Here is an 11,984-nt window from a genome sequence, read left to right on the forward strand (position 1 = left end):
CCTGGTACTAAATTAAAGAGGGTGACGTGGAGATGTGCAGCTGCAGGCAAAACTCTGCTGGTGCAGGAGATGTGGCGTCTGTTATCCATGACAACTGTGCAAATACTAATGCCCTAATTTATCAAAGTGACAGAATCACGTTCTTTACAGCAAACAATACTAGTCTTTGCTGACAGTTACAAAGAGCTAAAAGGGTAAACATGCTTTATCACATATGTTATCGTTTCCCACTCATTTCATATTTTTCAGAGGGCTGATCAGAAACCAGCTGCGTAGGTTTCGAAGCACCAACGTTTCCCAGGATGCTGCTTTAAATCAGAAGCTGTTGAGATGGTTATTCCCATCTGACATCAGGGCCGGATTAGTTCTCTGCAAACTGGGTCAGTTAGTGTTGAGTCACAGTTTACTTCTGCCCCCTCGGTGATAATAATAACATCAATGGGAGGGTTTGAAATGTGACATGTAACAGGTTTAACAGAGAAGTGCAGGAGCATGGACCTTATCTGATGGTTGGCTTCGCTGCGGACCCGCAGCACCTCTTTGCCCTTGATCTCCAGCTCTCTGGTCAGAGTGTCGATGGTCTCGTTCAGCGAGTGGATCTCGTGGTCCAGATCGGTGATGCGGTTGCTACGGGAACACACCTCTGTCTCCAGGTCTGAGATGCGGACCAGGAGCTCTTGTTCCTGGGAAATATGAAGGTATAGTGTGCAGTTTTTAGATCAGTGGCTGGAAAGTTAGATGGTGTCCTTGAGAGAGTTTAAGGGGGTCCCCAACTTTTTCTTAAAATTGAATGAGTTAGTTAATGCCGTGGTAAAAGTTCTTTCATCTCCGCTTTTCCTGGCGTCTGGGTCACTCCAGCTGCTGTAGCAGTGAAGCGCCGTTACGCAGCCGTGCAGCGCCCACGGAGCGATCCTAACCTCCCTCTCCAGTACCTGGCTGCTCAGCTCCGGGTCCGGGACCGAGACCTCACCTCTACTTTCACCCCGTCTTTGATCCCCTCTCGCCCGGGCTTTTAAATCAGAGTGTGGCCCGAGCTCTGCGCCATAGCGCTGTGCCTTAGCGCGCACCTCCGGTCCAGTGAATGACAGCTGGTATCAACGCATTTACTTTCTCTCAGATATTCTCCCACGGTTCTTTTTCACCGTGCGTAGATCAACAATATGTTTATTTGCTCCTTTGTATCAATTCATTGGATCAAATTTCATTCTGCGTTTGCGGTCATGCAGCTCTCTGCTCTCCTTCTCTCTCTCCATGAAGGACATGATTACAATGCGCAAAACTGTCATTTCAATCCTGCGGTTTGCATGTGCTGTTATTTAGGCAGTTACTCTTAGTAGATTATCCGCAAAACGTAGTTTTAGTAGCTGCAGAGGCCTACACATTATGCTACAGTACATCACCCTCCACTGAATGTATTATCAGCTGCAATGAACTAAACTTTACAGCAGTGTTTTTCAACCTTGGGGTCGGGACCCCATGTGGGGTCACCTGGAATTCAAATGGGGTCGCCTGAAAAGTCTGGTAATTGATACAAATATTTTTTTAACTAATTATTATTCTTTTTAAAATTATGATTAAAACACCACACGCAATCCTAAACAACTGTATTCTATACTTTCACTTTCTCAAATTTAAATCGAGTTGCAGCATATACCTGTAGAAATATGATAATATATTGATCGACGGGGTCGCCAGAAATTTGTGATGTCAAAAAGGCGTCACGAGCCAGAAAAGGTTGGGAGCCACTGCTTTACAGTCATACAGTCATATACAGAAAGTAACTCAAAAGTAATACAAAAGTAGTGTAACGCATTACTGAGACAGTAATATTGTAATGTAACTAATTACTTTCAAATGACAGTAAATAATAATATGTAATGTATTATATTCTGGATGTAACTTGCCCAACACAGGTAGAAGGTCACCTGCTTGTGGCTGTGCTCCATGGCGTTTTCCAGATCCCGTTTGGTGACGTTGTTTTCTTTCATGTGAATCTGCTTCAGATGCTCTATGGCCGTAGCGTGGAGGTGGTTCAGCTCTGCACGGAGAGAAGCTGCCGGACGCAAACACACCAGAGTTAAAGGGAGGAAACAACATGAGATAAAAACCCAGAGCTAAACAAACAAACAAACAACTGTGTGTGGAGGTGTTATCACAGAGGGCAGACCATTACTGATTCACCATACATCTTCACTCTTTGCTTCGCTGCTTATCACAAGTCCCTTTTAAACTTCTTAAATGTGAGATATTTAATCTGCAGCCCTCTGTTCTGTGATGTGAATCTGACAGAAACCTGATCGGTCATATTTTTCAGTGGAATTAAATCCAAGAAACCTGTTTTCTTTTTTTGTTTAAGTTGACACCAACATTATAGCCTGCTTATTTAATCCTATTACCAAACACAGTTGCTCAAGGACATTTTAACACTTCAGCCCCTGAATACGACGGCTGTTCGACTGTAAAATCATCCTCAGTGCTGGAGGCCACGTAATCACATCGGGTAGAAACATCTTCGCTAAGTGTTGATAAAAATCATTTCTGTAATTTAAGAGGTTGTTATTATTGTGGATGGAAACCTGATCGATACGGCTCCAAACAGAGGCGACTCACCCAGCTTCGCTTTCCCCTCGTCCTCCAGTTCGAATCTCAGCGTCTGCAGCTCCTGGTCCGACTGCTGTCTCAGGATGTCCAGCGTCCTCCTGTGGGCCTCCTTCAGAGCGTGGACCTCCTCCCTCTGCTCCTGCTTCAGACGCTCCTCCAGGGCCTGCAGACAGAGGAGACAGTCACAGAGATGATGTCATGCTTTTCTACGTGGCAGCTGTTCACAGTAAAAAAAAACACAATGTTTAGACCATAAAGTCGACATTAGGCCATAACCAGGCTGGGCTCATTTTCAATATCATTTAACAAGGAAATTGATAAAATTAAAGTAGATGAACCAAATGAAAGCCAAACATGTCCCGACTGATTTAACTGCATATGAATCTTTCACCTTCAGTTAAGTCTGCAGCAGGAATATGGGCCATAAAATTAAAACTCACAATATTAAAACAACTCAAATGCTTTTTAACTCTGTGTATTGTGCTGGTGGTTTTATCAGAGGCACACAGCTACTGTAATACTGTGGCTTCATACTTGTCCTGATGACTGCAGGGAATGACTCCAGGATAATGTTGTTCAGTGTAGAGCAAATCATTTTACCTTCTCATACTGATGAGATTGTCTCTTTTAAATGACCAAATACTATAATAATGAAACTCACTCCACAAGCAAATAGCACATAAACATCAAGGATAAGGATTCTTAAGGTTGTGTTTGCTTTCTTTTTGGGCGAAAGAAAGAAAAAAAGACAGAGAAATGGGGGATGATAGATAGAAAGTGGTAGATAGATAGAGATAGAGGGGGGTAGAAAGAAAGAAGTAAAAAGCCAGAGAGAGAAAGAAAGAAAGAAAAGAGAGAGGGGTAGAAATAAAGAAAGAGAATGATGGATATAAAGAGGTAGATAGAAAGAGATAGAGAGGGGTAGACATTTTCAGTGCACAAGCCATCAAATGTTCTTGCAAGAAACAGTAACGTCAGATAATATTACTGACAGAAACATGATGTTAAATCCCAAGATTAAGTATGTACACCTATGTGCATGGATTCCTAGTGTGTGTGTGTGTGTGTGTGTGTGTGTGTGTGTGTTACCCTGATCTGGTGTTGTCTGGCCTCCTCCATGGTGCTGAGGGCGCAGCAGTGAGCCTCTTGTAACCGATGCTCTCTCCTCTGATGCTCCCTCTGCATCTCTGCCGACACAAACGGGAACATAAGCAACAAGCGCTCCGATGCGCCAAAAGCAGATGTGTTCAACAACAACAACACTGACTAGATGATAATCTGTTGTTCACACGCTGCAGAACCCAGCGTGAAGAGACACGAGGAGTTGATGGCTGGAACTTTGCGCAAGTGGAGGGATTTTAGTTTTCAACCAACCCACTCTCTGCTCCGTCGTGTTTTCTTGCATCACGTTGTTCAACAATGATGTGTCTGTGCGGGAAACTGTGATCTGAGCTCATGCTGTGTGCACATCCATCATCACAGTCCACACAACAGCACAGCGCTCTAATAGGAGTTCTGGGGGTTTCTGGCCCATTAACACCAACCGACTCCGGCTCCCCCCTCTCTGCAAATCACCCTGACTGAAAACGACCACGTCTTGTTTTATAGGCGCAACGACACCCAACTCACATTGTATTTCTGGTGGGTGCTGTACAGTCAAATCCCACCTAGATGGATGCTTATAATGTGAAGCAGCAGCAGCAGCAGCAGCAGGTAATGCATGTGAGAATACTCATTACATACAGCGGGGAAAATAAGTATTGAACCGTCAATAGACTTGCATGGTGAGCAGCATAGAGGTCATGGTGGTTAAATGCATTACTCATTGCTTTTGTTTGTTTTAAAACTGTATCTGCTGATTCCAGATCTGTCTAAAGCTCTCTGTCAGTGGTCATTGGCTCTTGTACGACTCTTCTTAGTTTTCTTTTGACTTTTGAGCACCTGGTCATGGTCGTTTTATGGTAAAATGTTCTTTTTAGTTCCAGATTATCGGCACTAACAGGTAAAACGGTAACCAATGCCATTATGATGTTCTGCAAAATAAGTTTCTGAAGGTCTGGAGAAGCTCTTTGCTTTTCCCCATCATGAGACGCCACTTGTGTGACACCTTGGTGATGAGAAACCTTTTTATAGGCGTCAATTTGGACTAAAGCAGCTGATATTACTTTGCACTGATAGAGGACAGGATGACTTTCTAAATACTGACAGACTCCAGCTGCTTCTTTACCTTTTTTGACCTCTTTTTCTTCATATGTTCTTAATTTATGGACATAAATGTTTGGATTTCTTTGTATATGTGCATTATTTGGGTTGTTGCTGACATCTGGTGAAAGTTTCATGTCAAAAGCTTGATTAGAAATACATTTTCTGAGAAAAATGTGGAAAACCCAATGAATATAAGATATAAGGTGAGGTTACCTTTGAGCTGTTGGCTCAGCAGCTCTCTCTCCTGGTTGAACTGAGACTGCAGCTGCTGGAGAGCCGACTGCGACTGAGACAGCTGCAGCTCCAGGGACTGTTTCAACAGAGAAATCTGGACGGAGAGAGAGAGAGAGAGAGAGAGAGGGAAAGATGATAATTACTGGTGTTCACATTGAAGGGAGAATCAACAACCCAACAGGCTTGTTTCAGACTGATGGGTAGATAATGAAGGGGAGATGTGGACAGGTCAGTGTGGCTGCGCCCGACATATAAAAACAGTAATTACACACAGGGCTGCAGTGATGACATGATACAGCTTCAAGTGGTTTTCTATCTCCGACTGCAGGGAAATCACATCTCATTCCTTCTTTTGCTCAAACGCCCTCGGCCGTTTTAAGGAATATGTATCTCCAGGAAACTGACTCTCATTTATTTAATACTTTATATTTCCTCCTGCGTCACACTCTCGTTCTTTTAATCCTCAGTTTTTCCCGCAGATTGATTTGACTTTAGAGAGATAGACGAGATTTTCTGACAACGAGATATCGACACGTGGACGTGAGCCAGACAACGGAGCTGGAGATTTCGCCGCTCGTCTCGATGAGCCGACAGCTTGTCAGGGCGACACGCCACACGGCGCGCCGAGCCAAATAACACCGAGCCAAGTAGCATAAGCCCCATCAAGAGTGCACAAAACAGTTTTGTTTTGAGGAGATATCGGAACTAACAGTGGCCTAAGTGGCTGTGAATGGCAGGACTCTCTCAGACAGGCGGCTCTGGTCTTCCACACGCCACTCTTCCTCAAGCTCCACTGGTTAAATCCCCTGCAGGATTTAGTGCTATAGGAGTACTACATTAGTGAGTGTAAGGTAAGATGGATTTAAAAAGAGAGGATGAGGAGCAGGGCTGGGATGAAGTCGTGGGGTTCAACACTGGATATGGATTTAAAAGACAGACAGTGACCTGTAGAAGAGTTCACCTGCCTTCCTGACAAACTGCAGTGCATACAGTATGTCTAACCCTCTAAAGCCTTAATTAAATACACACACACACATACAAACAGCAGCCAAGCAAGAACCTTACAATGAACAAATCTTAATGAGAAATAATTCATTTTAGATAACAATGGCACCTCCACCCACACACAACAACAAGTCACTTCATAACCTGTGCATAAATCGTTTCCTGTCCACTTAAGCAGCACATGTAATTGCTATTCCCTGTCTGTCAAAGGACCGAGGCTGGAGCTCAGCTGATTTACTGAAAGACACAAAGAGATGAGTCTTGCTGAGACATACTGGATTAATTTAGTCTATCATTTGAAAACAGATAGAGAAATACACCAATACAATAAGTGTTGGGTGTTAATGTTAGAGGAGGAAAAATTCAGGATTTCTGATTGAGTTTTGCTATGAACCATAAATTCTGCAAATTCCCATTTGGATTAATAAAGAACTCCATTTAAATTTATGGTGAAATCGCCTGTTCTTTTTAAGTGCGTCATGTCGTATTCATGACCTGCAAGTTGAACCAGGAAACAGAGTGATTGGCGCTCTAATAAAATCCCCAACGTGGAAAAAATGGAATGACTACAACCGGAGGATATTTGAGAATCTGAAATCAAAGCGACGGAGCAGCTCGGCATCGACGGTTCACCTGCTGATGCTGCTCCGACAGCTGCTGGTCTCAACCACACAGCTTCATGTGTGAACAGCATCACTCACAATGTGAAGTGACGTGTGGGGAGTGTGAGTGAGTCCCTGCAGTGCTGCCGTATGTGGGTCAATACAGAGTAATATAGTATTACCTCTGTCTTCAGTGCAGCCTGAGACACTCACACATGCACATACATGAAGGTTTATATTCAGTGTGCATAAAGGCTGACTGACATTTCCTTTTTATGGAAAAAAAATGATTATTTCTGACCCATCTCACTACACAATAGACATGAGAGGTTGTCGTCTGATCTGTGCACTGATTTTTCTGATTTTAAATATTTGGTTTAGAAGAAAATAAGAATGTGTCATCATTAAGGCTCCAGGCAGATGGTAAATATTTGTGTTTGATGGAGGAGGGAAGGATGAATACTGATTATTTACTCAGTTTACTGGACAGTAAAATGTCAGAAAAAGTGAGATATTATTCTAACAAGAAAGAAACGTCATAAAATGACTCATTTTGTTTTGGAAATCCATCGCTATTCAGCTCTACAACCATATAGAGCAAAGAGAAGCAGCAAATCATCAGATTGGGGACACAACCACAGAACACTTGGCACACACACACACACACACACACACACACTCACACAAGCAGAAACAATTTAGAGCTCTTTGTCTTCACGTAGCTTAAGAAAAAAAACAGCCAAGAAAAATGAGCACAATTCACCAAAGCCCTTTGATGAGACGAACACACACTTGCACACACACAGAGGCACACATACATATACATATGCACACAGGGTGTAAGCTCCTTAGGTATCTGTTCTGTGACATTGTTTGATGTTTATTTTTAATTTTTTTTTAGCAACTATTTCAGGGCAGCTGTAGTTCCATGCATTTTAAATTAAAGATACTGAGTGTGTCTTCAGTTCAGCTTCACTTTTGGGAGGATTTGCTGATTGTCTTTGTTTAAGAAGACAGACGATCGATCAATTAATTGAAAACATAACATTAATTCATTGACATCCAACCCTCAGACTTGAAAATACCTGTTTCCCTACATTCGACAGTAGCAGAGTTGTAGAAATAAAATGGGGGATTTGGCTAAAAGTGATGATATTTCTCTGATGTGAAAACATGTAAAACAAGCAAAATAAAAAATTCCTACAAAGTGGTACTCTTCATTTAGCAACGTAGCATCTCGTCGTGAGCTGCTTTTGTCACGGTTCGGTTTAGGGGGCGTTGGGAAAAAAGGCTGCCAACCCCGGCGTCGGAGGTTTCCCGAGCCAGCTTGTCAGAGAATATTTATCAGGGGCCACCGGCGTCTTGGCAAAATCAGGATGAACCTCTTTTCAGCTGTGACTCAGCTGAGCTCTGAAATACCCACAGGCAACACGCAACACGCTCAGCGCGGTCACCTACGTGATAAGTCGTCTGAACTCAACCGGTTCTCACTGTCGCTGCTCTGCTTCGATTCTGACCCTTCTGCTGATTTCCATTTTTATTCCTACTGTATAAGAAAGATTCATCACTAACCCTTGCTACAAGAAGAAGGAACACCCCGTCTTCACTTTGTTTGTGTGCATATGCAGCACTCGGATCACAGAGGTGAGAGACAGAGCTTTAGGGAAAACTTATTATTACAGAGGGAAGCTGGTGTTTTTATTCTCAGATCAGTCCTATGTTTCTTTTTTCAGGCTTTTTTATTGTTACTGTGTGCGAGCATGACATGAATCCTAAAGCTGCTTTAAAATCAAGTGGTCAATCAGGGTGATTCCCAGAGTGGGTGGGTGGTGGTGGTGGTGGGTTTTAATTTCTATCAGACTCTCAGAATAAGATTAAAAATGTCAAACACATCCATTTTTTTTTTTTTTTGGAAGAGAGAGAGATGAAACCCAGAAAAAAACATCCATAAACAAAATCTATCTGTCCTTGTACAGACAGATACTGGAGGTGCAAGTGACAGACTGTGGACCTGTCAGTGGCAGGTTCGTGTGGTGTGAGTGAATTAGCGATCGCAGCAGGCTGTGCTGGTTGCATCATGATGTGCATGGCTGCAGAAGCTTCTGGGTTTAGTGTGTTGAGTCCAGGATGAGGGGAGGAAATGAGCAGCAGACTATCTACAGTTCATGTGGTGGAGCCCAGAACGCTATCCAGAGACTGATCAATGTTCCCTGTTATCTTAGCGCCAGCCCTGCTGTTTAACGCTGGCACTGCTCGGTCACTAAAGCTCCCCAATCTTCTTTCTGTTTTCTCTGTAACAGACCGTTTATCCTCCTTGGCAGTTTGTGTTTGGGATTGTTCGTCGGTTTATTCAATAGTTTCGCTGAAGAGGGTAAAAAAAAAAAGCTTAACAGCTCTGTCACCATCAGGACAAAGGGTTCCTTCAAAGTTCAGCACAACCAACTTGAAATTTATGGGTCAAGTTAACAAAAGCTGAACTCCAGTGCAAAAAGAGTTGTAAGGCGTGAAGATGTAAATCTGAGAGAGCTGGACATTGTAAGTATTAATTCTGCCTTTAAAGCTCTGATTGGCTTTGTTGATTTAGCTCTGGAGCCAGGACAAAAAAGTAATTGGATCAAATAAGACAACTCTGCAGACTTTTGATCTTTCTGAAGATGTTTCTATGATTTCTCTGCTGTTCGAAAGAATTAAAAGGCAAAAAATATGTCAGAATAAATAAATGTGTTGCTTCATAAACCAATACTAATCCAGCTGTGGATGTGCATCATCTGCACGGGTCAGTGTTCACCTGTTCCAGCAGGTCCTCCACCTTCCTCTGCCAGCCCTCTCTTGCCGCCATCATCTCCAGTTCTTTCTGCTGGGAGACCTGAGTCATCGCCGACTGTTTGTCCGCCTCGTACTCCTCGGTCAACTCCTCCTTCAGCAGCCGCACTTCTTCCCTGCAGTGAGGAAGCAGAATTATTCTTCATTGTGTAATCATGTTTAATTAATAGTCCTGCTAAAGGATATCTGCATATACTGTACGCCTCTGTGAACTGTTCTTTCCCTGTTTGTTCTCAATAATATCCATGAGCGCTTTGGCAAAACAAGTCGACTTGTCACGCTAATAACAAGTGTGACTGTGAAGAGGAGGGGGCGAGTGATGACAGAGATGAATGAGGAAATAAATGGAAAGAGCAAAACATGGGAAAGTGAGACTGACAGGCAAACAGAGGAAGGAGCTTTATTCTGTTACCGCAGAGCATCTCTCCATTTCTGATCCAAGTCGTCTGCCATCTTGTCCATCTTCTGCTTCTCCTCTGTCCTGATGGACATCACTCTGGCGTCATGCTGCTGTTTCTCCGTCTCAATCTCCTCCTGCAAACACAAACAGGTGCACACATTTGTTTTTTGCTGTGACTTTTGGACTTTTCTTTCCACCTTTAAAGCTTCAGGATGCGTTATCAACTCACATATTTCCTTTTATCATGTTAAACATTTAAATTGAAATCTGTCTCATACTTTGAGACACTATTTAGGTAGAATAAAGGATTCAGAGAGAGCAAAGTGGGTTTTACTGTATGTACTTCAAATGAGTGCTCTAATCCCTGCTCACATAAATGACCTGTTATGTGAGAGAGAGAGTTAGTGACGGAGTCCTGAATCCTTCAGAATAACAGCGCAAAGTAAGACCATCTTCTCAAATGGCTATCTCTGACCAGATAACGTCCGAGGGCCGGATGACTCACAATGCCCACCTCCAAATCTATTTATAATGCCACAGCTACGAGGGATTTGTAATGCGTCTGGTTACGAGGCAGAAACTCCACGGGGTCAGCTGTTTCCAGCTGCTGAAGAGGCTCCGGGGGTTTATCTGCCGAAGAGCTCATTAAAAGACACTTCAGGCTCTCGTGTTCATCTTTGAGGAGAAGCGCCTGAGCAATTGAACCCAGACCACACTGTGTACAAGTGATCTTCATTTTACTTTTTTTGCAAAGGTGAAATTGAGTTTGAGATTTCAAAATTGCAAATCTCAAACTGTAAAGGGAAGACGATCCCCGGCCTCCGAGTCTCTATTGTGTCTTCATTGTGTACAGCTGCTGTTCACAGGTGGTCGGAGGCTTTTGGATATTTATAGTGATAGAGATGCATCAGTTTGCCAAGATACTGTAGGGCCGAGCAGGGCTGGATTCCTCAGACAAACACGAGAGACAATGAGGAAGACGCTCTGTTAGAGAGCTTCTTATTTCCAAGTTCTTTTGAGTCTTTGAGTCCTGGAAACAGGCGGCGATATTTCAGCTCAATATTCCAGTGAAAGGTTCATGTTTCAGATGAATTTAATCAGCTACTCGACGGTTCGCACCCGCCACACAATGCCTGGTCGAGAATCACAAGCATGGGGCTCTGGCTGTGAATACCAGATTCAATCCTGTGTAAGGCTTGGCTTTTTTTTTTGTAACAGTCCAAATCCCTTTCTTTTTATAGAGCCCAGGCTGGTGGGAAAGCAAAGAGCACCACTCAGCGATTCCATGTAATTATCACTCCTCATTCACTGTCTCACTGTCTCTCTTAAAACCCTTCTGTCTGTCCTTTCTTTTAGTTATTTCTTTATTTTTCATTTAAATAGTGAGTTTCCATCTGCTGTGACTTGTTCACTTATTAGTTTTTGAACATATTTTGTGAGTATTTTAACTATTTTGAAGCTGGAATTCACTCAGTTTCCAAAAAACACTGTATATAATGAATGAATGCAGAGTCATTAACATTTTCATTATTCTTAGTATTAAGAGTACTTATAATAATAATATGAACACACATGCACACATGCACACACACATACACAACTTTCCTCACACGAGCAAGGCTCCTTTCAAACACAGGACCACTTCACCCATAATAGGCTCATCATCATTATCTCACAGCTGGCCTTCAGTGCTGCACTTATTTCTCACTCAACGCTCATTTCCTGCTTTCAAACTGTTCCTCCAACCCTCTCTCCATCCTCCCTCCCTCCCTCTCTTCATTTCCTCTTTGTTTTCCTCCATCCCCTCTGCCACCTCCAGTTAGTCACCCAGGACTGGATGGGAGTGGCGTGCTGATTGGCTGGTTGTTGTTTCTCTGACTGTGTGATGGACACGCTTCCTGGCCGAACATCACATTGACTGACGAAGCACCTGATTGGCTGCCAACTTAAAAAAACAGAATCATTCAGATAGTTCAACATTTTGGCAAATAGGCTCCCCGGCCATAATCCCTATAGTTTTAGGAGTAGGTTCGTTACCTTTAATTGTCGGTGCAAGCTATTTATAGAACGGCGGAGCAGAGCCGCGAGCTGCTCAGAGCTAAGGCTCATGGAAT

At 43.1% G+C, this 11,984-nt stretch overlaps 1 protein-coding gene across 2 annotated transcripts in view; it reads right to left on the reverse strand.

The window, feature by feature from the left end:
• Positions 1–11,984, reverse strand: part of fam184aa (family with sequence similarity 184 member Aa) — a gene marked incomplete at both ends in the record, with an annotated part of 38,143 nt that overhangs the window by 6,308 nt on the left and 19,851 nt on the right. For both annotated transcript variants that reach the window (XM_083989872.1, XM_083989871.1), the window contains 7 exons: positions 499–683; positions 1,926–2,053; positions 2,611–2,764; positions 3,691–3,788; positions 5,020–5,134; positions 9,436–9,586; positions 9,883–10,004. In XM_083989872.1, the coding sequence (XP_083845998.1) occupies positions 499–683; positions 1,926–2,053; positions 2,611–2,764; positions 3,691–3,788; positions 5,020–5,134; positions 9,436–9,586; positions 9,883–10,004 (953 nt within the window). The remainder of the gene's footprint in view (positions 1–498; positions 684–1,925; positions 2,054–2,610; positions 2,765–3,690; positions 3,789–5,019; positions 5,135–9,435; positions 9,587–9,882; positions 10,005–11,984) is intronic.

Source organism: Trachurus trachurus (assembly GCF_905171665.1).
Source record: "Trachurus trachurus genome assembly, chromosome: 2".
Classification (NCBI taxonomy): domain Eukaryota; kingdom Metazoa; phylum Chordata; class Actinopteri; order Carangiformes; family Carangidae; genus Trachurus; species Trachurus trachurus.